The 26,124-nt window shown below is 53.4% G+C and overlaps 1 protein-coding gene and 1 long non-coding RNA gene across 7 annotated transcripts in view; one reads left to right on the top strand and one right to left on the bottom strand.

The window, feature by feature from the left end:
• IFT140 (intraflagellar transport 140) overlaps positions 1 to 26,124 on the top strand; it is a 78,583-nt gene that overhangs the window by 17,930 nt on the left and 34,529 nt on the right. For all 6 annotated transcript variants that reach the window (XM_026484913.4, XM_026484914.4, XM_026484916.4 and 3 more), the window contains 11 exons: positions 263 to 369; positions 1,000 to 1,145; positions 4,242 to 4,445; positions 4,556 to 4,628; positions 6,236 to 6,327; positions 14,223 to 14,350; positions 17,417 to 17,534; positions 19,621 to 19,751; positions 21,034 to 21,202; positions 22,830 to 22,961; positions 25,482 to 25,669. In XM_026484913.4, the coding sequence (XP_026340698.3) occupies positions 263 to 369; positions 1,000 to 1,145; positions 4,242 to 4,445; positions 4,556 to 4,628; positions 6,236 to 6,327; positions 14,223 to 14,350; positions 17,417 to 17,534; positions 19,621 to 19,751; positions 21,034 to 21,202; positions 22,830 to 22,961; positions 25,482 to 25,669 (1,488 nt within the window). The remainder of the gene's footprint in view (positions 1 to 262; positions 370 to 999; positions 1,146 to 4,241; positions 4,446 to 4,555; positions 4,629 to 6,235; positions 6,328 to 14,222; positions 14,351 to 17,416; positions 17,535 to 19,620; positions 19,752 to 21,033; positions 21,203 to 22,829; positions 22,962 to 25,481; positions 25,670 to 26,124) is intronic.
• On the bottom strand, positions 17,012 to 18,870 carry LOC130544195 (uncharacterized). The gene is made up of 2 exons (XR_008960276.1): positions 18,749 to 18,870; positions 17,012 to 18,520 (listed from the first exon to the last, which is right to left on the bottom strand). It is a non-coding gene; the product is annotated as an uncharacterized LOC130544195 (long non-coding RNA).

Below are 26,124 nucleotides of genomic sequence, written 5' to 3'. Positions count from 1 at the left end.
TTGGGGGGTTCCCCGTGTTATAGCATGTAGTTGGAGTCCCTTTGTTCTCATTGTGAGCTGGTGTCACATATGAACCCCCTGCTCCCTTTGATTGTGAGCAAGGCATTGAATAGATGTAAACATGTTGTTGGCGAGCTGATTATATCGGAGTCCTGGGGCTGTGTGTGCTTCTTGAGGGCTCTGCCAGTTGAGCGGGACCCTCGGGGTGGAGGGCAGCGCACTGACGTGGCCCCTGAAGGGAGCTGTCTTCCTTTCCTTGTAGATTCTGGGATTTAGAAGGCGGAGAAAATTACGTGCTGAGTCCAGAGGAGAAGTTTGGTTTTGAAAAAGCCGAGAACATAAACTGTGTTTCTTACTGTAAGGCCAAAGGTGAGACTTGTCGGGGCCAATGCAGGAGAGGGAGGGAAGCGGCCTCGGGCCTTGCTCTGGGGCTACAGGATAATGACAGACAGCAGCTCTTCAAAGAATGGCAGCTTGGCGGTGACTCTCCGTCACTTGAAAGTGTCCCTCGGGAACGAGAAAGTGACAGTAAAGCTTTGTTTGCTCACATGAAGGTCAAGAGATTTGCTTGACAGGGTGACCAACCTACCTACATGCAGTTGACCTCTGTTCCCTCCTGAAACTGTGAGAAAAAGTGTGGGAAGCATTAAAAATACGTGTATATGTGCCTGTATGCACACACACACACACACACACACAGGGGACAGAGAGATAGGAGATGAGCCAGAGCACCATTTATTTTGTGCCTGCTGAGCGCTGAGTGCCACTCCAGCCCTGGGGAAGCAGCACTGGACAGGCAGACAGGCTGAGAGAAAACCGTGCCAGCACCCCCAGCACACGCACACCCACCCTCTTCCCAGGTGGGAACAGGTGTGGAGCTGGAGGTCACCAGGCGGAGGGCTGACACCCAGATGTTCGAGAGCCGTGGTCAGGGAAGAGAGATTCCTACTGTGTTTAACCCTTCAACTCAATTCCTGTGAACTTTGTTTTTACCGATAGGTCTTCTGGCGGCGGGGACAGATAAAGGGCGAGTGGCCATGTGGAGGAAGCTCCCCGGCCCCCGGAGCAGCCGAGTGGCAGAGGGCAAGGACAGGTGGGCCCTTCAGACCCCGACTGAGCTCGAAGGCAACATCACACAGATAAAGGTACGAGCCACCAGGCCGCTGGGCGCTCTCACCCTCTGCCCTGCAGAAGTGGAGGAAGTGACAGGCTTTGAACTTTTTTTGTCAGTTACGCACCTTAAGACTATATAAAAATAACAACAATAAAAGAGTTCCAAAGACCGTTGGGCTTTCAGAATTGTGGGTCTGGGATTGTGGGCAGGTAGTCATCTGTTCTTACCTATGTACTCATCCCTTTGTCTCCGGCCCCTATCTATCTGCCCTGAGAGCAGCTTTATTGAGATCTGTAACATACCAGTTTTTCTTTCAGTACGTTCACAGTTTTGCAGCTATCGCCATACCTCTTAGACCATTTTCAGCGCCCAGAAGGAAAGCCCGTGTGTGTCCGTAGTCCCTCCACTCCCTGACCCTCCTCTCCGCAGACACTCCTCTGCTTTCCGTTCCTGTGGACTTGCCTGTTATGGGCGTGTCGTAGAGACAGAAGCGTAACTCTGTAGCTTTTTGTGTCTGGCCTCTGTCCCTGAGCATCATATCTTCCAGATTCATCCGCGTGGCCGTGCGCGGTAGCAGTGCCTTGCTTTTGCAGCTGAGCCGCGCCCAGGGCAGGGATGGACCGCCTTCTGTTATCCTTCCATCTGTCCGCAGACGCTTGGGTTGTTTCCACATTTGGAATTTTGAGAACCCTGCTGCTGTGAATGTTTCTGTGTGAACATATGATTTCATTTCTCTTGAGCATATGCTTTTTTGTCTTATAAATTCTGTCTCTCTGGTGACGGTCTGTATTTGGGGAGACGTATCACACCTTCCTTTCCTCCTTGAAGCGTTGTTTCCTTTGGATATGTTTGTAGTGGCTACTATGAAGTCTTCCTCTGTTGAATCTGACATCTCGGCCTTCTGGGCCATTTCCATGGCTGGCTTTTTCTTCCTGGGTGTATATCATATTCTCTGGTTTTACCTGGCTCTTTTGTTGCCCACTGGACGTTTTAGATAAAATACTGTGTCAACTCTACGGCAGTGACCCTCTTGCCCCACTCACCTCTAGGGGTTGTGGCCGCTGTTTGATTATTTGCTTAGTGACCGGCTGGACCACTGTAGTGGCGTCTCTCCCCTGCAGTGGGAAGCCTCTGACATCGCTACTCGGAGGGTCGGCCTTGGGCATGTAGATGGTCCCCCTGGGGCAGCAGTGGCTATGGGGGCTCCCTGACTGTCCTCTCCCTGATCTGCTGAGCTTTCTGCCTCTGCGGGTCACCTCCTCCGGGTGCTGGCCAATGGCTCTATCGTTTTCTGCAGTGGCCTGGGGAATTGCTTGCCCCACAGTCCAGTCCCATCAGATGTGGGCAGGTGTGGTCTTTGAGCTTAGTGTTTCAGGTTTGTTCTGACACGAGAAGGCTCCTGCTTGGTGTGTCCTTCCTCAGTTCCCTCTGGTCAGTGGTCTGGCCTGTTGTTGAGCTTGTGGCTCTCGTGATGCCTCCAGCTTTACCACCAGCCTCCACTCTCTTCAAGAGCACCCTTAGGCTTGGACTTACCCATGTTGTGTTTCAAATGCAGTCACTTCCTTTGGGGAGCCCATCAGAGCTCTCTGTTCCAATGTACTGCCTCTCCCCTTGGGGAAAAACAATCTGAGTCACTGCTCCGGAGCTTGGGAGTGGGGGATGGTGGCCGCCTCTCTGGAATGACACCCTGCTCTGTGAGCAGCAGCCTCCGGTCTTCTCAGATGGCCTCTGCTGGCATGGAGCTATGCAGTATGAGCAAGCTGGGGCCGGAGCGTGAGGGCCCAGCATTCTCAGGCACCCGTGAGCCTGAGAGACCCCACCTCTCGTCACGTGGAGTTGGGGGAACGAGACGCTATAGCCCTAACCAGGCACTGGACGGTGAGCCGACCTCTTGGCCGCGCCTGCCCAGGGGAAGCACCACACACTGAGCTGGGAGGCAGGAGGGAGGCAGTCGAGAGGCTCAGGTGCCGCAGACACTGCTGTTCTTACCAGATTTAGCAGATTTTCCTGAATAAGTGTTGTTCATTTGCTCACGGCCGATTTCTAGAGCACTCGATGGCTGTTTCCTCATACTTTTCTCTGGTTCTGCCTGTTCCCGCCTCAGGGCTGCTCCCCGGCTGTCCGGGAGCCTCCCTCTCAGACCTGCTGTGTGTGGTCCTCAGACAGAATCTACTTAATCTCCCTGAGTCTTGGAAGGAAGACGTCCCTAGTAAATCATTGAGGGTACCGTAGAGCGCTGTGGCGACTACCTTGACACCCTTCTCTCGGGCCATAAGTAAAAATAGCTTCTGGATGAATTAGTGAGTTAAATATCTTAATTAGGTCAAAATAAATTGCGAAAAATAGCATAGAATATTATCAGATCTCCAGAGAAAGTACAACTTTCTCAGATTTGAAGTAATAGGAAGAGCCGTGCTAATGTTGCTAAAGGACGTAAAACAAAGGCCAAGTACACGGTGACACATACGTATGTTCCTTAAGAGGAGCTCGGTGTTATGTGTTATTTCTTCCCGAGTAAATGTGCAGATTACATGTACGTCCAGTAAAAGTCATGACCTTTTTTTTTTTTCCCCTGGGAAAAGTCAACAAAATAAACTCCTCTGGGAGGACACATGCTGAGGAAAAAATGTATGGAGAATCAGAACATTTCTGCATCACAAACCAGAGCATATCTCAAAATATAGCAATTAAAACGGCACATGCTTACTCAGGAATGGATAAACACGTCAGTGGAATGGAGTAGGAAATCCCAGGGCAGACTGAGACAGATTTGGAAGTTTAATATGAAATTATGAAAGTGGCATTTCTCATCACCAGAGGGGAGTCGGATAATTTAACGCCTCGTGTCGACTTGCTCTCCGTTGATAAAAAATAAACATCCCTAAGTTAACAACCAGTCAGAACAGACATAGAAGCATCTGCCCGTTGCATTACAACTTGGGTGTCAGTATGTTGGAAGTTTCTATAAAGTGCATATTTTATGCTTATCAGTTTTTAAATCAATTAACACAACGAGAAGAAACAGTGCTAGAAAATGGTTGATGCATCCTTGTAGGCATCACACTTTCCTGCCAGCACCTCCCTTCTCTTAGTTCACACTTCTGTCTCTGTCTCTGCATGAACGAAGTGGGGTTCCCGGAAGAGCCTCCTGGCGGTGAACAGTATCAGCTCCGTGGTGATCCTCAGTGAGCAGGCCATGTCCTCCCACTTCCACCAGCAAGTGGCCGTGGTGCAGATGTCCCCAAGCTTACTCAGCGTGTCCTTCCTGTCCACGGGGGTGACGCACAGCCTGCGCACAGACATGCACATCAGCGGGGTGTTCGCCACCAAGGTGACTGTGAGGGTGGTCTGGGGTTGACCAAAGACCAGTTGTCTGGGTCATTCAGGGTGGTAAGGGGTGCAGGTTGCAGGTTGCTTTTTAATTTCCATGATTCTTTTTAGGATGCCATTGCTGTCTGGAACGGAAAGCAGGTGGTGGTCTTTGAGCCTTCTGGAGCCACGTTACGGAATGCAGGTGGGAGTCTCGTCCCCCAGGTGGGGCTCACAGCACTCTGCTTTATCTTCTGACCATCTAACGGGGGTTTTGGTGCCTGTGGTGTGGGCAGGGGGCTGGCAGAGGGCCACAGGGAACCCGTTGTATCTGTCCTTATTCCTGTGGTCCGGCCCTGTGCTGCTAGGCATCACCCTACGGAAGCCAGTCAGGGTGGCCGAGAAGCCCTCCCGGGTGCTGGGACAATGAAATGGCAGGGAAATAAGGCTAAAGGAGCATAAACCCCCACAGTGTTTGCCAGGGAAGGGGGTTACTACACACCCGGCTTCTGAACTGGTTCCAGACCAGGCAGAGCAGTGAGCCCCATGGCATCTGGACCAAGGCCAGCCTGTCTGGAAATTTGAGGACAGGCCATGAGAGGTGCTCCGTCAGCCTCCACCTCCCATCCCAGTGGGCCGCCGTGACCCTCACTCTTCAGCACACTCCTGTGGGAGTGGCGGGGGGCTGTCAGATCAGTGACCACAAACCAGACAGACATTTACTCTCTCACAGCTGTGGAGGTGAGAAGTCCAAACTCCTGCTCCCTAGGCCAGATCGAGGCATCGACAGGCCGCTCCACCTCCCGAGCTTGGGAAGTCAGCTTCTCGCGTCTGTCAGTGTTTGGTGGCTGCTGGCTGTCTTTGGCCGGGGTGCATCGCTCCGTGTCTTCCTCCATCGTCACCCTGCTCCTGTCGGAATCCCACCTCCTCCTTGTGGGCACTTGCACTCGCATTCAGGGCCCACCTGAATAAACCAGGATAATCTCCCCACCTCAAGACCTTCCTGTCTGTGGGCATATACTAGCATTCACAGGTTCCAGGGACCAGAACCGGATAGCTCCAGGGGTCACAAGCAGCCTACCGTCACGACCCCCGGAAATGCCCCTTGGCCAGCAATCCTTCTGCACAGTTCTTCCGTTCACCCATGCTGACCCCACAGGAGTGGTCACCATGTGCTCCAGGGGGCTCCCTGCCATGGGTTTGTCGGAGAAGCTCTTGCCTCCCTGGGGGCGTTTCTCCACTGGCGGTCACCCCTCTCCCCATCCCCTCCCTCCTTTTCTCCTTTAACACATCATTGCCTAAACTCTTCTTGCCACACTTTTCCTGCTCTGCCTTGTATCATGCCTGTAATTAATGTTTTCTCCTCCCACGTGGACCCCCAGGAGCAAGGATGAACTTCTTGTCCCCTCAGGACAGCACAGCAGGTGCTGGGGGGTGTCTCCTGTCACGTGTGTGATCATCTCCCTGGCTAGTAAGAACCCGTCTAGAGACAGAGACTAGGGCCAGTGGCCCCCAGAGCTCCACCTAAGAGCAGCACACGCCTGCCTAAATGCTGGTGCCGCACAGACCACAGAAGCCCTGCTGCCGCGGCCCTACTGCTAGTCAGACGGGAGAGGCCATGGCTCGTGAGTGGGGCGGGGAGCTTGGGCCAGCGTCCCTACACCAGCCCCGGGTCTGCACACTGTCCCTGTGCCTCAGGGCCTCGTTCTCCTCATCTACAGGACGCAGAAAACTTGGTCCTCATGATGCTCTCTGAGCACGCACGTGTGAAGAGATGGGCCACTGCCGCATTATGTCCCTCTCTCGTCCTAGGAACCTTCCTGTGTGAGTCTCCGGTGGTAGCCATGCATGAGGAAAACGTGTACACCGTGGAGCCAAACCGAGTTCAGGTTCGAACCTGGCAGGTAAATCACTGCTCTGGAGCAAGTGGGCTTGAAGATAAAAGCCACTAAAACCGTTTGAGAGGCCATCTCTAAATCGAGCCAGAGCCGCTTACTGTTCACGCAGCCAGATCACAGTCCCCCACCAGGAGCTTGCTTGTCACGCTGGACTCTGGGCTAGCCGGTGCACCGACCACCAGCACTTGTGGGATCGGGAGGCGGGCCAGGGCCTCGCACAGTGATGAGGACTGGATTGCTGGACCCTGAGCGTTCGGGCTGGGAAAGGGGAGGGCAGGTGTGCTGGAGTTAATGTCCATCTTCAGTGTCCATCAGTTCCGGAGAGGCCTTTCCCTGTGTGTGTCTGCGGGTGAGTCTGGGAGGGGGGCAGCGCTGGCCTTGCAGGTGCCCAGCTCGAGCGCAGCCTCGTTCCCCCCTGGTGGTGTGAGTAGGAGGCCCCTGCCTGCCGGCATGCCTGACGCACAGGAACCTGGGGGCTGACGGGGTGTGTTAGTTTCCTGCCGTAACCAAGTACCACAGATTGGGTGGCTTCAAGCAACAGAAATGTATTTTCTCGCAGTTTAGGAGACTAGAAGTCCAAAGTCCAGGTGTGGGCCGGGAGCGGGGGGGGGGGGGGGGGGGCTGCTCCTTCTGAGGTTCCGAGGGAACGTCCAGCCCGTGCTCTCCAGCCTCTGGTGGCTCCGGCGCACCTTGGCTCCTTGGCCTGCAGAGGCATCACTCCATGTCTGCGTCTGTCCTAACCTGGCCTTCTCCTTGTGCCTGTGTCTTGTTTTCTGTATCATAAGAACACTTGTCCTTGGATTTAGGGCCACCCTAATCCAGAATGGTCTCCCCTTGAGACCCTTAATTACATCTTCACAAGTTCCAGGTGGATGTATCTTCTGGGGGCCACCACTCAACCCAGTACATGCAGCAGGGCTCTGTGTCAAGGTGGGGAACACCTTCACGGCCCTGGTTTCAGCTCTTAGTGCGACCGCTTTGTCTGTGTCTGAGGTGTTTGCTAGGAGCCCGTGTTCGGTTTGTGGAGGCCGCCGTCCGTATGCGCAGTGTCCTTGTAGCTCACATGCTGCTCAGTTCCCAAAGCGGCTCCTGTGGAGTTCTTCCTGATGGGCCTCCCGGTGGGTACGACGTGCCACTGGGGGAGGCCCTGGATAGAGGCCTGATGTGGGGAAGTGGCCTCCTGGGGGAAGGTGCCGGGGTGGGGCACAGGGGTAGGCTGCTGGCCCCTTGAGGTCCTCGGCCTATTCGAGGTGGGAGGGGAGCTGGAGAGAAGGAGGCCAGAGCCTGCTGCTGCCGACACTCGTCGGGGACATCTGCTGCAGACGTCCAGCCGAGGCTGGGAGGGGCCGTGTTAATGACTGGTGAAGGGCCCATCTCTGTGAGCAAGGTGAGCCGTAGGCCCTGCTGAAGGGCCCCAGGGGTGGGGTGAACAACCCGTCGGGAAAGGGCTATTAACCTTAAATATAAAACTGCCGGTTGTTTTACCAGCAAAAATGGGTTTCTCTGGGAATAGAACAGAATTGTAGTCTGGGACAAGCAAGCTACAGCAAAACCATGGCGCTTGCAGGACCCAGGAGAGGAGGCTCTTCTGTGGGGGCAGATAGGCTGTTGCAAACAGAACGTCCATTGGAGTAAGCTGGGAGCTGCAAGTGTAGTGGCTTCTCATTGGCTGGGCTATTGCTGGGGGAGGAGGAACCCTCCCTTCCTCCTGCTGGGGTAGCACAGGTGACCCTTGAACAACTTGGAAGCTAGGGGTGCTGACCCCCCATGCAGTCAAAAATCCACATACAACTGGACTCCCCAAAAAACTGGCAACTGGAATCTTTACCAGTAGTACAGTTGGTTAACATGTTTTTTGTACATAATATGTATTTTATACTGTATTCTGACAATGAACCAAACTGGAGGAAAGAAAATAAAGTCACAGGGAAGAGAAAATGCCTTTACAGTACTGTACTGTATCCTAAAAAAAACTATGTATAAGTGTGTAAATGGACAACACAGCTCAAACCCCTGTTGTTCAAGAGCCAACTGTAATGTCCACTTGCATGCTGGGTCTCTCTGCCCACTGGGTCGGCGACCAACCAGGCCTGGTGGTGCTGAGCGCGCCCCCTGCTGGCATCCTGGCTCCATTTTCTAAATGAGGTTTCCCTGTTAAGTTTCACATTTCTCCTTTTTGATCAAGATCTTTCTTTGAAAGCATCACTGGTCAAGTCACGTTTTCCATATTTAGTGGTGTTGTCCCTCGGTGCCAGGAAGGACTTTCCCATGTTGTCATGTCCTACTTTGGAGGCGAAGTGCGTAGCTAGATGCAAACCACTTAGGGCCACATTTGAGTAACAACGAAGGTCAGGAGAGAGAAAAATCTCAGCTACTCCAGCCTAAAATTTGTATCTTTCCAACGTTGTTAGTATTAGAGAGCATCTCCATAATGGGTACATCATTTTTTTAAAAAGTTTGAAGAGGTAACAAAATACAAACCTTAAAATAATGAAAGAAAATAATAACATGATAATGCCGAATCGTATGATGGACCAGAACCAGGTGTGAAAGTAGCCAACTGAAATATGTATTGGCACTTATTCCAACGTAGAGGAGAAGGGGTCTGCCTGTGAAAGCTAGCCCGGAGTCGTGTATGCCTCCTAAAATCTCCGCTGAAAGCAGCCGTGCGAGCAGAAAGGCGGAGACGGCAAGAGCACGCGGAAAGAACTCCCCGCGTGCATTTGCAAAGATCCAGTGCAAGGAAGCAACAGATGGCGAACTCTTTGCAAAACAGCAAAACTTCAAAGATGTCTTAAAACAGTATTGTTATTTCAAAAGAAGTGTGTGGAACCAGATGCGTTCTCAATAATACAGCATATAAAGTTGTGAATTCAGACACCATGACTTTGGTTGGTAGTTCAGATGAAAGAAAGACTCTTGTAAATTCTGAACCTTCTAACCCTTCAGGAAAAACAAGTGAAAGATGACTTTATCGCAGAATAGTAATGAGGCTGTTACTGAAAGGCCATAGGCAGGAGAGGTTCTCTCTTTCTCAAGGGCTTGGGAAATGCGGACAAGAGCATCTCTCTCCACGAAAGAGAGAAGCAGCAACAGCAGTGAGGAAAAGGCACACAGGCCTGGGCTGGACATCTGGGGAAAGCAGTCTCGTCAGATGTCATCTGCTTCAGTCCCAGGAAATCTGTACCTTCAGGTCACCAGAGGGCGTGCGGGGCCAGTCAGGGCTTGCTGCTCTCTGTAGATGTGTCCTGTGAATCCAAAACTCTATTCCCTGTAGTTTGGCAGCACAAAGGTTGGTGACCAGTAGCTGATAAGAACCTTTCCAGTGAGGATGAAGAGAATCTTTCTGGAGGCATCTTTTCTAACGGACAAAATCTCCATGTTGCAAGGTTGATCTAAAGTTGTTGTCTCCCAGGAGCAACTGTGGAAAGATTGTGCTACCGAAGCATGGTTATTTTCTTTTTTTTTTTTTTTTTTTTTTTAAGATTTTATTTATTTATGTGACAGAGAGACAGCCAGCGAGAGAGGGAACACAGCAGGTGAGTGAGAGGAAGAAGCAGGCTCCCAGCGGAGGAGCCCGATGTGGGACTCGATCCCGGAACGCCGGGATCATGCCCTGAGCCGCAGGTAGACGCTTTAACGACTGCGCTACCCAGGCGCCCCAAAGCATGGTTATTTTCAATAGAGGCAATCGAGCCTTTACAATATTGAAGTGCATCTCCCTTTGTCTGCTGTGGGTCGAGGAGGTGGGGGCCAAGTGCATTGGAACGTCTTGTGACTAACTCAAAGCGGGAGAGCCTGTGCCTTCCCAGCGGGTGGATCTGAAATTCAGGGCCAGCAGCAGCGGTGCTGTAGATTCAGACATTTGGAGGGTCTCTACACGTTTTACCAGCTGAGTCTCAGTCGTGCCGCTAGTGAGTTCAGCGAAGCCTGATTGAGAGTGGTTTGCACAATGATTGCTGGAGAACCAGCCAAGCAGAACAGACTCACTGGAGCACCCCCCCGATAAAATGGGTTCGCTCATCACTGTGCAGTTTAAGAGGGGTTCCCAGGTAGGGGTGGAGTTTGCTAACAGGATTTTAGCCACAGAAGAAGCAGTGGTCTGTTTGCAAGGGAAAACTTCAGTCCAGTGAGAAAACATACAGATTGTGACCAAAACATTTATATCCATGGATGGGGAAGTTTTATAAAATCCATCGGTATGAACAGGTTTCTCTGGATTATACTTTCAATAGGCGGGACAAGTGAGGTGGACACGTTTTGTGGCCCATTAATATTCCTCGCCAGTGTTTGTTCATGAACACTATCATTCTGTCAGTAAACCAGTGGTTTAACACATATATGGTGGTAAGTAGTGGGGCTTTGGAATTTCTGGTAGGGCCAGATCATTATTTGGTCCCACCCAGAGTTCTCTTTTTATCAAACTCGTAATTGTTAGAGTTTCACCATTGTCCTTCTTTTCTGGAGCCAGCTGTTGGGCATCTCTGGTCAGTTTTTCCAAATTGTCATTTGAAAGAACATCCCTTTGGAAAATGACAGAGGTCTAGCTATCAGTCTCCTTGACAGCAGCATTTTTGGTGGAAATAATAGTTCTGTGGTTTCCTTTGGCCTCCAGAGAGTCAAGTCTTGAATGCCCAGGAACCTTAATAATAGCAGAGCTGAGGGCAAAAGTGTGGCATCTAGGGGCACCTGGGTGGCTCAGTCGGTTAAGCGTCCAGCTCAGGTGATGATCCGAGGGTGGAGGCATCAAGCCCCATGTTGGGCTCTGCGCTTAGCGCAGAATCTGCTTGAAGATTCTCTCTCTCCCTCTGCTGCTCTCCTCACTCTCTCTCTCTCTTAAAAAAAAAAAGCATGGCATCTAATTAATTTTGGACATAGGAGCCATCTTAAATTTTATCCTCATTGGAGCTAAGGAAACTGTTGATTTCTTAACATCCCCAAATCATGGGCTACCCAAAGGCCTACTGACAGTCACTATAAATGTTTACAGTTTTACCCCGGCTGAGATATAAGCCCCGTATGGGCACGTAGCAGCCTGTTGGGCTGAAGTCACCAGCAGTAGGGGTGCTGCCTCGATGACTTCACAGGAAGTTGCAACAGCAGACCCAGCACAGTATTTGCCATTTTCTTCCTTTAAATACGAACCATCACTAAGCCATGAACACGAGCATTGGTTAGAGGAGTGTCCTGTACATTGTCACGGGGAGTCAAAGGGTGATCTGGCAGCGTTCAGCAGTCGTGACGGGTTTCGTCTGTTCTGGCCGTAGCCCTTGTTCTGAGATCAGGTGCCCCAAGCATCTGAGCTTGAGCAAACTGCAGTTCTTCTTTGGAGACTTGTCTCTTTTAGACCAAAAGTCTTAACAAGTGGATGTTGTCTCCTGTGAAGAGGTTTGAGCAGCAGGAGCAGAGCAAATCCTTCCCGTGTTGTCACAACCTAGAGTCTGCGAAAAGCTTTGTATCATCCAAATTGGCTTTTAAGGTTTGTGAAGAGACGGACGCTGAGAAACGTTGGGGCAGTACTGGCTATCCTCATCAACTGGAATACTGACGACGCACTGCAGAGGTCCACCGCGGGGGGGATTTTGTTGGGATGGCTGTTAGTGTGGGAGGGCTGGGAACAGTGGGTGCTGAGGGTGCGGTGTTAGTTACTGCTCACGTGTCCTCAGCAGACCTCCATCCCCAACCACTGGCTTTTCTACCAGGTAAAACGGGGCTGTTACAGTAGGGCCTGGTGCAGGGGATAATGAGGCCCTGAGCCTGTCGTCTAGTATGGGTCCCATGTCTTGAAGGCCATCTTTACTTAGAGCGTATTGTTCTGGGAAGAGCTTCTGACGGATCTGTTTGAATCTTGATGAGAGGTGCACGGTGGATTCGGCCAGTATCAGGTGAAACTGAGGAGGAGAGTGGCACCGTGCGAGGGCTGTTGTCAACGGAAAGCCCATTGGAGTAAACCGGGAGTTCTAAGTATGGGGGCTTCTCATCGGCAGGGCTGCTGCTGGGGGAGGAAGAATGCTGCCTTCTTCCTGCTTGGAGTGGTACCGCAGCGTCCACCTGCAGGGGACCTCTCTTCCCCTTGGGTCTGTATTGACCAGGAGGGGTAGTGCTGAGAGCGCCCCCTGCTGGCCGTCCCCTTCATTTTTAAAGGAGATTTTCTTTATTAATTTTCACAGGGCTATCAACGTGCTGAGAAAGCAGGAAAGACATGCTAGGAAAGGAAGAACAGCCTGCTGGGAAAGGGTGAAGGGCATAGTGGGAAGGGGAGAATGGCCTGCTGGGAACAGGTGAAAGGTATACTAGGAAACATGGTGGCGACTAAGGATCTGGGTTGCCTGGCCTTGTGGGTCTCTGACAACAGAGGGCCTGGAGTTAAGTCTTCTTGTTAATTTTTTAACTAAAAGGAACATGCGTCCCTGGTAACTAGTGATATAATGCCAGCATGTGTACAGCAGCCTACACTGACTTGGGATTTGGAAGCCTGGACTGCATCTCTCCAGACCCTTCTCCCCGCGGGGAGCTCTCGAGGACGTAGACACACAAACTGCGGTTTTTGTTGCTCCTCTGAGATGACACCAGACGGCTGCTATGTACCTTCCAGCTCTCTAACGGGACTTCTCTCCAGGCAGAAGGTGGAGCCCCACTCACCCCAGTGCCTTATGCCATTTGGGGCAGTGACGGAGGGGCACCCCATGGGGGGCTCATTTACAGGCCAGAGCTGAGGAAGGGGCTGGTTCTAATGCTGGTGGAAATGGAAGCAGTGGGAAATGTGGCAGGAGGGCCCTCACCTCGAAGACAGTGGGGGTCGTGAAGCCCGGAGTGACGGTCACAAGCATTCTGGCTTGTTTCTTGGTTTTGTATTATTTTCTCCTACAAGATAACTTTTGTGTCTGTCTAGTGGGAAAGTCTAGGGGAGCTGGCCAACAGTGAGGTCAGTTAAGAGGGGCCAGCAGTAAGGTCTGGAGACCTGGAGCGGGGCAGCTGAGAGGCAGAGCAGAGGGAAAGAAGAGGCGGTGGTTGGGGGGTGGTGAGCAGTTGAATGGCAGGTGGTTACAGAGGGAGTCTTTTAGGTTCCCAGAGCCGGTTCCAGCATGCTGGCAGCTGGGGTTCCTCAGATACCACGGGGTGCCCACAACTGAGTTCAGTTGTGACACCGTCCACCCAGGGACAGCGTCAGCCCCACAGGTGAGGGGCTCAGCCCTGCCCCCACCCCAGACGCCAGTCCCCAGTCCTGTGCTTCTGACCACAGGCTGCACAGTGGAGGGTCCCTCGTCCTTGGGCTCTTCCAGTTGGCTAGCGCAGCTCGTGTTACTGGTTTACTGAAGGGTGGGTAAAGGAGACGAATCGACAGTCAGACGAGGAGATGCCCAGGGCGAGGTCTGGGGAGGGCACAGAGTCCTCTCTGGGCACCATTCCCCCCACACCTCCAGGTGGTCAGCTACCTGGAAGCGCTCCGAACCCAGTCCTTTTGGGTTTTTATGGAGCTTCATTGCATAGTCAGATTGACGAAGTCATTGGCCTTTGGCGATTGATTCAACCTGGGGACGGGGGCCCTGTCCCCTTCCTGGAGGTTAGGGTAGGACTGAAAGTTGAGCCCTCTGATCAGTGGTTGGTCGTCCTGGCAGCCCGCCCCGCCCTTGGGCAGTGACCAGAAGTCCCCTTCAGTAATAGAACAGAAGACACCACTGTGGCCCTTATCCTGGGAAATTCCCAGCTGTGAGCACCAGACACCCCTGAGTCTTCCCCATGTAGCGTTAGAATCTGGGAGGTGCTGGGCGCACACTGGGCCATTGGAAACACTCAGTGTCTGCTTAGTGTGCACAGGATTACCTGTGAGTAATGTTCAATAACAAGTGAAAGGCTGCACAGGCTGCTTTCCTTAATCCTCATTCTTTTCTTTTCCTCAGGGGACCGTGAAACAGCTCTTACCGTTCTCCGAGGCAGAGGGGAATCCATGCTTCTTTGATGTCTGTGGAAATTTCCTGGTTGTGGGGACAGACCTGGCTCATTTTAAAAGCTTTGATCTTTCCCGAAGGTACAATTTCTATCTAAATAAAAGTACAGGCCTACCTTGGAGATACTGTGGGTTTGGTTTCAGACCACAGTGGTAGAGCAACTCTCGCAGTAAAATGAGTCAGATGGATTTTTGGTTTCCCGGTACATGTAAAAGTTACGTTTATGCTCTACTGCAGTCTATTAAAGATACAGTAACACTGTGTCCAGAAAATGTCCATGCCTTAATTAAAAAGTCCTTTTTTGCTAAACAGTGCCAACCATCATGTGAACTTTCAGCACATTGTAAGCACTGACCACAGGTCACCATAACAAATACAACAATAATGAACATATTTGAGCTAATGCAAAAATAACAAAATGTGACAGATGCCAAATGAGCAAATGCTGCTGGAAAATGGCGCTGCTAGACTTGCCCAACGCAGGTTCCCACAGACCTTCAGTTTGCTAAAAAACACAGCATCTTGGACATGCACTAAAGTGATGGATGCCTGTGCACATGTGAAAATTGGGAGACAGTATGATGTGTGGAAAATGGATAGGAGCCAGAAACCTCTTCATGTTCCTGTTTCATTCCACTGAATTTTTTTCATTCTACTGAATTTTTTTTTCAAGATTCTATTTATTAGAGAAAGAGAGCGCACAAACAGGGGGATTGCAGGCAGAGGGAGAAACAGACTCCTCACTGAGCAAGAAGCCCAATGTGGGACTTGATCCCAGGACCCTGAGATCATGACCTGAGCCAAAGGCAGACACTTAACTGACTGAGCCACCCAGGCGCCCTCCACTGAATTTTTTGTAATGCCTTATGTTTTGGCATAAATCCTTTTTAAAAAATATTTATTTATTAGAGAAAGAATGAGAGAGCAAATGGGGGAGGGACAGAGAGTGAGGGAGAGAGTGAATCCCAAGCAGACTCCATGTTGAGTGTGGAGCCCCATGCAGGGCTCCATCCCAGGACCCTGAGATCACGGCCTGAGCTGAAATCAAGAGTTGGATGCTTAACCGACTGGACCACCCAGGCGCCCGTTTGGCATAAATTCTTAATCTTTGTGTGCTGGGGTGGGAGCAAACAGGAGGACAGTGGAGCACATAGAGCATAGGGCAATTCTTAGGTGGTAACATTTTCTGCTTGATAGACACAGGCCCTGTGGTTGTCAGAGCCTGCAGAGCTTTATAGCACAAACCGAGCCCAAGATGCATGCGAATTAAGAAGTCTTGTAGAGGTGCCAGGCTGGCATACGGAACGTGAAACAACAACGCAGGCATGCTAGAAATGTGTGGGACAGCCTCCTGGAGCGCTGGTGCTGACCCGGGCCCTCTGGGGGTCAGTGGGGTGTTGACACTGTTGCCCAGGGGCCCGCATATGGTGCTGCCCTGCCGTCCACAGAGCCGCCCCACACGGCGCAGGGTGACCGGCCCACGGCGGCGCTCGGGTGTGCAGAAGTGAAGGACTGAGTAGCCAATGCAGGTTTTGGGAGCTGGGACTTCGCCGTTGGGAGAAGGTGACGGAGAAGCAGGGAGGAGGCGAGAAGGAGCCGCATGGTGATGGGTTGAGTGGAAGTCATGTTTAGCTTAACACATAGCCGGGTGAGACACACGTACGTCCAGCAGTTAGTCCCCATGCGTGTCCTTGCTCTGTGCGGCCCCAAGAGGCAGCAGGCACGCCCGGTGCCCAGAGGCGGGTTTCCATAGCATTCTCCGTCAGGAGGACCAGGCTCCTTGGAGAAATTGCAGGACTGAGACAGGAGATGTGCACGCGAGCCTGGAGTCTGAGAGACTGTCCCAGCCCAGAGGAGCCGAAGGAGATGGGACCGTGAAATGTCACGTGGGGCCTGGAGGGGCTCCTGGGACAGAGGATGTGAGGGAAGCACAGAGGAAGTGGGAATTCAGTGAGAACAATCGAGATGAGCCACCGCTGCCCACCCAGTACTGTTCAGAGCACCAAGCTAGAACCAGCTAAGGCGGGGCTCCTCGGTGCGCTTTTGTTTCTCCGCAGGTGCAGCCCTGTGACAACAGCCCCTTCTGTCAGGAAGGACCGGGAGAAGCTGCGCGCAGAGCAGCCGCTTTTAGGTCAGAAGAGTAGGGGGAGGGGCACATACTCGTGTTTGTTTAGTAAACCTAGGAACTTTACATATTCACCCAGACAGGGGCGCCTGGGTGAAGCTTCTCCCTTTGGCTTAGGTCATGATCCCGGGGTCCTGGGATTGAGCCCCACATGGGGCCCCTGCTTGGCAGGAGCCCTGCTTCTCCCTCTCCTCCCTGCTTGTGCTCTCTCCCCCCGCTCATGCTCTCTCTCACTATTGCTGTCTCTCTCTCAAATAAATAATAAATAAAATCTTTAAAAAAAATTCACCCAGACAAATCTTAGATCATTGTGTTTATATCTGAAGGTAATATGATGTTATTGTCAATTATACCTCAATTTAAGTTTATTTTATTATTTTTTTGAGATTTCATTTATTTATTTGAGAGACAGGGAGTGAGAACAAGAGAGAGAGCTCGAGCAGGAGGAGAGGGGGGGGGGAGAAGCAGGCTCTCCGTGGAGCAGGGAGCCTGACGCGGGCCTCGATCCCAGGACCCTGGGATCATGACCTGAGCCAAAGGCAGATGCTTGCCCAACGGAGTCACCCAGGCGCCCCTCAATTTAAAAATTTTAAAGGTTTGGGTCGTCTGGGTGGCTCAGCCGTTAAGCGTCTGCCTTCGGCTCAGGGCGTGATCCCAGGGTGCTGGGATTAAGCCCCACATCAGGCTCCCTGCTCAGCGGGAAGCCTGCTTCTTCCTCTCACACTCCCCCTGCTTGTGTTCCCTGTCTCACGTCTCTCTCTGTCAAATAAATAAATAAAATCTTTTTTTTAAAAATTTAAAGGTTTAAGCTCGCCCTGTGTTCTGAGCTGGCCCTTCTGGGGTGTCCAGACCCCCAGAGTGAGCGTGGCTGGGCCTTCAAGGAGCCCCAAGTTGTGTGAATGAAAGTTTCCAGTCACTCAGAGAGCCGGTCCTGGGACTGCGAGCTGCCCACATATGGGGAGGGTGAATGCCCGAGGGACGGGCTTGTGCTTTGCCCTGAGACCCTTGTGTCCCCCTGCAGGGAGGCGAAGGTGCACTGCAACGACAAGAACGTGGCCGCGCTGATCCCGGGCACAGCGGGCATGGCCTCGCTCAGGTGTAACGCCAGCGGCAGCAAGATCAGCGTCCTCCTCAGCAAGGTGGGTGGAGGTCAGCGGCGCCCTCCCAGGACCGCCGTCCTTCTCGGGCTGTGCCCATCTGCGCTCACAGCTCTGCGGCCCCACCTCCCCTTCCACCACGAGGCCTGAGCCCCCACGTGTCCCCGGTCCCTAATTCCTCTGAAACTGCAGTCCTTCCTGTGCAGGGCTCTGCACCTCTTCTTGCTTCTGTCCCTTTTCGTCAGCCAGCTGTGCTATCTTGGCACAAGGGGCTTGCAAGGACCTCTGAGCTCTGGCTTAGAGAAATAAAGGCTGCGACGACAGCTGGGGGCAGGGTCTGAAGGGCATTGACGTGGGCACGTCTGTCCTCGGCAGACAGTGGGCCCTGCCGCCCGTGGGTGTTTGCTCGTGAAGCCGTTCATTCGTGACTATGTTACTGGTTGCCTTTCGTGAGCCAGGCGCTTCTCTGGGCACGGTGGACACGGGCCGGTGGTTAAACAGGAGAGCCCGGCCCCTCCGTGTGGATGAACAGACACCCATCTAGGAATGAGTCAAACTGCCGGGTGGTGCTGGGCGAGCCGCTGGTCAGGAGGCTCCCAAGGAGCTGTGAACCCGCCAGACAAGCGTGCAGCAGGGAGGCACAGGCAGGGACACCCAGAGTGCGAGCTGGTGACAGAGCCTGGCCTGGCCAAGGGTCTGCTGTCTGTGGCAGAGGGGCGAGGCCAAGGCTGCCACGGGCAGTGGGCCACCACACAGGCGCCAACGTTGGCGCAGAGACGAGGCAGGAGTATAATGTAGCAACTTTCTAAGATTGCTTCTCAGTGGTGGGGCATGTGCGGAAGTCCCCTTGGTGCCCATCGCAGCCGTCCTGAGGGTTGGGATTGGCTGGTGTGGGCACGGACAGGCCGGGGCTGGTTCTACCCCCCGCAGCAGTGTGGAGGTGGAAAGGGAAATGTGGTGAGGAGCCTTTGTGGGGATGATGAGGCGTCCAGTGTTGAGTTTGAGGCATCTGAGGGCAACAAGAGGGCCTGTAAAGACAAGCCTGAGTCTCAGAAGGAAGTCTGGCTGAATAGGGATCCTCGGGAGGAGAAGAGCAGCCCTGCCAGCCTGAGCACCAAGACGGGACATGGGGAGGGTGGTCAAGCACTGCATGCAGGGAAGTCCTGGGTCACTGATCCAGGCAGCTGGAGGGCAGTGCCAGGACACGCATGCACAGGAACAAAAGCAGGCATGCAGCGGGGAGAGGGGGAGAGCACCTCTGGGGATGAATGCACCGCAGGAGTGCGGACGGCATAGTGACAACCAGCTCCAGAGGCCTGCTTCTCCAATGTGCAGTGACACTGAGGGACGAGGACACGTCTCCTTGCATCAGGGATTCTTGCCTATGCTCAGAGAAAAGGACAAAAAAAAATAAGTTCAAGAGCACAAGGGACCTTGCGGTGAAAATCAGCTGTCCCCCCAGCCCTACCGGCACTCCCCTGGGGGAGGGGAGTGTGCTTGGGAAAGGAGGGTCTGGGGCAGGAGGCTGCTCGCCTTTGGTGTTGCTGATGCGTCTCCGGTCTGTTGTGTGTCTTTCCCTTTGCTAAGGTGTTTGTGGTGACTAGAAGCATATTCATAGGTACTCAAACCTATTGATGATTTTGTGATCCTTCTGCTTTTAAGCTTACGGTATCTTCTTCTGTCTAAGGCCTAGGGCCTTAGCGTTCTTCTGTCTCCTAGAGTGAGGCCTCGAACGGTCTACCCGAGTTCTTGGCATTTGTTGCTCCAGCAGCCAACCTGGTTTCCTTTCTCTTGTTTTTGTCACCTGCGTGAGAACTGGTTTATTGGGATCCAGACTCCCCCGTGTCCCCACGGTCAGTCCACCTCAGCAAAGATGACATCACTCAAGTCAGCACTGACCACAGCTGGACAGCTGGAGTCGGGCCTTCACGACATGTTAGAATTTGTTTTCAGTGCTTGGAAATTATAAAGTAGTGATTGAGCAGTGGTCTCAGTGGGATGAAAGTAAGTTGATGTCTACGTTAGGAATGCCAGAGTGACCAGCGGGTCATGGACACCAGATTCTTGTTCTCAAATCTATGGTCTGTCAGCCAGGTGGTACCGTGAGCTCCATTTTCTCTTCCCCTAGGCGGACAACAGCCCTGATTCCAGAATCTGCTTCTATGACGTGGAAATGGACACCGTGACCATCCTCGACTTCAAGACGGGACAGATTGATCGGAGGGAGACATTGTCCTTTAATGGGCAAGAGACCAAGAAGTAAGAGTGTGGTTTGGGAGGATTTCATTGAAAAAATACTGACACTGATACTCAGTTGCTGAGTTGAGCTTTTCAAGCCTCGGGGACCCCAGTAGTTGCCGGTGCTCAAAACAGGCCAGAGAGCCAGTACACCCGGGCAGGGGATGGATTTGAGCCCTGAGGTCCCAGAATTACCTGGCAGAACCGGGCTTCTGGAAGAGCAGTGGTGGCCAGGGCCCCATGGTGACTGATGCATCAGCGCCTGGGAAGGGGGGGCATCCGGGTGGTCGATGTCGCACTTCTAGAGAAGTAATGGTGGTTTTCAGGGAGTCGGTGTTTGCGGCTCCTTCTCCTGCAGGGAGAGCTCCCCCTGCTCTACTCAGGGCTCACGTTTGATTCTGCAGGAAGTGACACCCAAGGGCCGCGTGTGCTGCTTAGGACTCAGGGTGGACGCTGCGGCCAGCGCCTGCCCCAAGGGCACCGCAGCAGAGCCCACGGCTGGCCTTGCCGGCGTCTGCTCTGTCTGCTCTGTGACAGCCCCCACCTCCCTACCCAGCTCAAATCCTGTTCCAGAACCTTCTTTCCCCTGGTGGCTTAAACTGGCCGCTGCCAGTGGCCCCACCCTCACTTCTCCCCAGCTTCACTCTGCTTCTCGGGCTCCAAATGTCTCCGGAATTTCTTGCCGTCACCTGAACCTCATTCCCCAGGGACTGTTCTTGTCCACTGTGGTCGCTCTCCCTGGTCGCCTGGTCTGAAACGTTACAGATGACCTTTCCCTTAATCCCCTCATCTGTGACTCATCCCATTTTCCTTGTTTGAATTGTGTCTTAGACTCATGCTTTCCCTCCACCTCTGAGCCACATCCAGCCCAGCCTGTCACTTCTGCGGTGGCAGTGGGACAGTGCGCACGCAGCCTCCCCTCTGACACCTGTCTTTCTCTGAGATCTGAGCCTTCCTGTGCCTCCAGACCCAGCTTGTCTGCCGGCAGCACCGCAGCGCATCAGCCCCGTAACGCACACCTCGTCCTGGCAGGACACCAGGTCCGCCCGCTTGTGCTGGCAGAGCCCTCACTGGAGTCTCCCGAGCCAGAGCACCACACGCGCTCCGACAAGACCACACCGGGCCTCCGTCACCAGCTTGCTTCCATCTGACAGTGTCAGATGGCTGCAGCGTGCTGTGGGAAGGGGCTCCAAAGCCGGCAGCCCGCTGATGCTGACCCAGATCCCGGGCACGCGTTTCCAGAGGCTGTGAGCACAGCTGCTCCCCTCGGTTCTCAGGACTCGGGACGGGCCTTCTCTTTCAGGAGCCATGGCTTTGTGGATGAGAGACTGATGGATCTCATTCCTGTGAGCCATTTCTGGGACCAGAGCGAGCCCAGGCTGTTCGTGTGCGAGGCCGTGCGGGAAGTGCCGGGAGCCCAGCTGCAGCCTGGGGACAAGAAGCCGCCCACCGAGGACAGCCCAGACCCCACGGTACTGTGGCCGCGCCGCGTTTCTATCTAGTCATGGGGGCTCGGCAGGTTCACAACCCTCCTGACGCAGTTTATGGGAAAGTTAGAGGGGGTTGGTGCCTGTGGAGCAGAGTGCTGCCTCAAGGATATGTGGCCTGTGTCTCCCTTCCGGGTTGGTACAGCCCTCTCTGTCTGGTCTCACTCAGACTGTCCTATTTTGGTTTTCCTGTTACACCAAGTGCTATGTATTTTTCTCCAGGTTAGAGCCCACTACCGAAACAGTTAACAAAGCTAAGCCGTGGTGGGGGCGTGTCCTGGGCCTGGGTCAGCTGACTTCTCGCTCTTCCCTCCAACAAGGCTGAATCCCACTGTGTTGGCCTCCTTGCCCTGGTTCCTGCCCTCCACCCTCACCAGACTCCCCGGCTCTGCAGGGCATGCCACCCCCAGTAGGGCCCAGGACTCCAACACTTTCCAGACATGTGCTGTCGGAACGTCTGGAGCTCCCTGGGAAAGCCCAGAGTCTGGCTGTACCTCCCTGTGATGACCTTGTTCCAGGAGGGATCTGTAATGGGTTCCCAGTAAGTCAGCAAGGACAGCCAGGCCGCCTACACTAGCAAACTTGTTTCTTTGCCAAAGGAAGTTCCCTCTCAGGGTGGTGAGAGCGGGGAGCCCAAGATTATCAGCAGTCAGTGTCCATGCCCTGAAACTTCCAGAAGCAAATCTGATTCTTGGTTCTGAAACACTGAGTGTTAGAACGCACAGAGGTGGCATCTCTGTGACTGGAACCGGAGAAGCAGCCATGCACAGAGTTTTCTCACGGTAGAGGGTAATGACCCCAGGCAAGCGGGGAGGGCACCTGCTGATCGCCAGTGAAAGGCACTTCCCGGCACTCTGGTGAGGTACCTCTTTAGGGCTCTCGTGAGATGATGGGAAATTGCAGGAGGTCACACAGCGAGGAAGGGCCCTGGCCGCCTCGGCCTCCTGCTCTTCCCATTCAGAAGGTGCTGCGGACGGTGCTGCTGCTCCCGGCCAAACGCAGTGGGACCCGACAGCGTGCCCGGCCTCTCGCCTCTGTGTCCCTTCTCCCTTGAAAGTAGAGAACAGAATCTTTCTGCTGTTGTTGACTATTGTAAAGATTTATTTATTTTTAGAGAGTGAACATGCGAGCAGGGGAAGAGAGAGGGAAAGAGAATCTCAAGCAGACTCCCCACTGAGTGTGGAGCCCCACACGGGGCTCGATCCCACGACCTTGAGATCGTGACCTGAGCCGAAATCAACAGTCGGACTGTCAACCGACTGAGCCTCCCAGACACCCCTCTGCTATTGTTGATTTTTAAATCAGAGTCAAGGAACTGAACAGAAAGACTTTGAAACATAAGAGTTCTTTAGTTTCATTCACCAACGGGGATGGGAAAGATTAGTTTTTGCTGCAAGAAAATCCGTCCGTGAGAAGGGTCTAGCAGCTTTCAGACTGCATGAGGTGCATCCTTCCAAAAGGGGGAGGTGGAGGGTCTGTGTAAGACTGTGTTCACACATTCATCCTTTTTTCTCTGTTGTATATAAACATCCTGACCATGAAAATGGGAATTAGATGCCAAATAGAAAATGGTATTGGTGACCTAGAAACAGCACTGTTCCCTCTCTCACAGGCGGACGTGCTGATTCTCTCCTTCTTCGTGACAGAGGAGCACGGCTTCTTGCTCCAGGACAGCTTCCCCCGGCCTCCCGCCTACCAGAATCTTCTGGGGATCGAAGTGCCTTATTATTACTTCACGAGAAAGGTGGGAGCCTGATGAGCACAGGGCCGTGTTTGCAGGTCCTCCTCCCCTGTTGGGCAGGGGTCTGCAGGGGTTTCCCGGAGCCTCCAGGGTGCCACGCCTCCCCTCTGGTTAAGCGAGGCAAGCCATCCGCTCTCATCTGTTCCCTGAAACTCCAGCAGTTAAGAGGTTTCTGGGTCAGGAAACTCATAGGACTTGGCTTTGCCATCAAGACAGAGCGGCACTGACACGGAGAGTCCAGGATCCCTGGTCTAAGGGGCCAAGGACGGTGCAGCCCTGCACAGTCCCAGCCCCAGAGGTGGCCCCTGGGAACAGGCTGGCATGTGGCCTCTCGGGAGGCATGTTGCACGCACATGTGTGTGTTTAGTGTTGACAGACGGGGTTGTTTGCAGGACACGCATGCATACTCCCAGCTAGGTTCTTTTGGGTAAGTTCTTTGCCTTCGCTGGGCTTGGCCTCCTCGTTGCCACAGCCCCTTCATCTGTGAGTGTCCTGCGGCGAGGCTGTGAGCCGCGGCAGCTCTGTCCACACAGCCTTCCTTCCTTCCCTCATTTTAAACTGTCAGTGCCGTCACGCTGCTTCTGGACCTCATTCTTACTTAGTGCTCCTTGGCATTTTCATTTCTCCTCGAGTTGAGAACTCAAAAAGTTGTGACGGTGTTTAAGGTCCTTTCTGTGGAGTTTCCCCGTTACTTTCCCATCACGGACTGTGGTTTACTCCGTATACTGACGGGCCTCCTGTTTCCCCTCTCCTTTCTGCCTCCGTGCACCCACCTTCCTCCTTGTCCCAGAAAGGAGGTGCGTGCAGCACAGCTGTGAGTGCCACTCCCCACTCAGCATCTGTCCCCCGGACTTGGCTGTGCTCCCAAGGTCTGTTGTAATGTATTCAGAGCTGCACTTGTCCGCACGCTTCCTGCTGGCGTGCCTCGGTTACCAGGCTTTCTGGGGAGTCTGATGCCGCGGCAGCCCCCGGGTGGGAGCAGGAGAGCCCTCGTCCCTGCTGGGACTGTGGCACGAGCAGCCTGTCACTTGATGTTTGTGATGCACGAAGGAGTTTGCTCACCTGGATTGGCAATATAGGAAGTCTGAACTAATTTGAGCTCTGAAGTGTTTGTAACAAATAGCTGTGAAGCATTGTGTTTGGTGAAAAGATGCCCTTCAGATTACTGACCTGTATTCAGGGCCCTCGGCACAGTGTCCAGAGGTTCCCCACCTGCACACCTGAGGGTGTGGATGCGAGTCTGACCCCCCAAGGTCCCAGCTCAGTGTCCTCCTCTCAGAACAGAGATGAGCCTCCAAATCGAGGGCAGCAGCGAGTGCACGTGGCAGGTGACCCACAGGCTCTCCTGTTTGTGTGAGAATTCCGAAGCGTGACCACAGTGGGCCAGCTTCTGATTGGAACCCAGCATCAGATTCACAACACAACTGACCTGATGAAAGTCAGGCCTCTGCCTGTGGTCTGTGCACACATTTTCTGGACGTTCCCACTCAGTGCAGGCTCTGCAGCATTCAGCCTCCTCCTGACATGACCCAGCCTGTGCTCCTCGGCGAGCCCTAAATTCAAGCCACCTAGACGGTGGACTGCCCTGGGTCCTTTGCTTATGCTCTGCTCTGTGCATGGAAGGGTCTTGGCCATCCATGCCTGGGTCTGACAAACCCTACCCGTGTTTCAAGGCCCAGGTCATGTGCCCCCTAAAGTTGGGGATGGCAGATGAATGGCAGAGGGAGCAGTGCGTTGGGGGCTGCTAGGAAGAGAGAGGCAGGGGTCACGCAGCAGCAGCGGGGATGAGGTCGGGATTCCTGGGCCCTATTCCACCGTGGCCAGGGGTTCCCCCACAGCACCACGCAGGTCTCAGCTGTCACTCAGGTATCATCTGGGTGCCTGACAATTCAACTCAATTTTTTTTTTTTTTTTTACACTGAAGTGCAGTTGACGTCTGATGTTGTATTAGCTTCAGGTGTACAGCGTAGTTACTTGACACTTTGTCTACAGCTCTGTGCTCGACATGACCAACTCAGTCCTGACACCGTCCACCCAGAGACAGCGTCGGGTCCCACAGATTAGGGGCTCAGCCCCACCTGACCCCCCCCCCCCGCCCTCACCCCAGGTTCCAATCCCCAGTCCTGTGCTTCTGACCACAGGCTGCAGAGTGGAGGGTCCCTCCTCCTCTGGCACACTACTAATCCAAGTTACTGTTTTGGAAAATCTACCTGAAATCATATTGCCATCACTTAATTTTAAGACTTCGTGCCAGCTTGAGAGTCCGTGTGGGTCGTAATACTTCTTTCTAGGCTGCAGAACAGACCTGGGAGATGGGCGTCTGCATAGTCATTTCAGAACTGTTGAGAAGGTGGCTTTAGTGAGCAGCTCCGGGGACCTCAGACGCCCACAGACTTGCGCTGCGTTCGGCAGGTCTGTTGCTGGGCGTCCTCGCCTGCCTGCAGACAGACCCGACACTGACACAGCTCTCAAGGCCTGAGACTTTCTGGGAGCTGACAACCAATGGTGGCCTTTGTCGTTCAGCCAGGAGAAGCAGACGGAGAAGACCAGGTGGGCTCAGGGTGCCCGTGCGTGGGCAGGAGACCCCTACGAGACTTCGTTGGGCTGGAGGACTGCGATAAACCCACTCGGGACGCCATGCTTCACTTCAGCTTCTTCGTCACCGTCGGAGACATGGATGAAGCTTTCAAATCTATCAAACTCATCAAAAGGTGAGGACTCTGCTCCCTGATGCGCCACAGGGAAGTGCACGGCTCTGGGGGCCTTGTTTAGGTGTCTCTCCCCTTCTAAGTGAGGTTCTGAGAGTCAGTAACTCTTCTGTGATGATGTCATGGTGTATTTCATGGTTTGTCACCCACGGGAATGCCGCCGCACTTGGGGACACCAGGACACCCCTGGCGCTTTCTGTCACAGAGCCGGTGTGTTATGGCAGCAGGGTAGGGCGCATGGAGCAGGTGAGCCTGGCTGTCCTCTGAGGGGCTCCTGGTCTCTTGGGCTGCTGCTTGTGTTCTGTATTCTTCCTGGTCGAAAGTTCTGCAGTTGCTCGATATTTGTAATACCTGTTCCTCTGGGAATAATTGCTGCTAAACAGGAAGGTTTGAATAACAAACACTCGAAACAGTACGGTGACAATGCAATTAACCTTGCTCTAAAAGAAATTTTCTTC

Source organism: Ursus arctos, unplaced genomic scaffold (genome assembly GCF_023065955.2).
Source record: "Ursus arctos isolate Adak ecotype North America unplaced genomic scaffold, UrsArc2.0 scaffold_2, whole genome shotgun sequence".
NCBI classification, from domain to species: Eukaryota; Metazoa; Chordata; class Mammalia; order Carnivora; family Ursidae; genus Ursus; species Ursus arctos.
The sequence above is the reverse complement of the archived record's forward strand: the minus strand, read 5'-3'. Positions and strand labels throughout refer to the sequence as shown.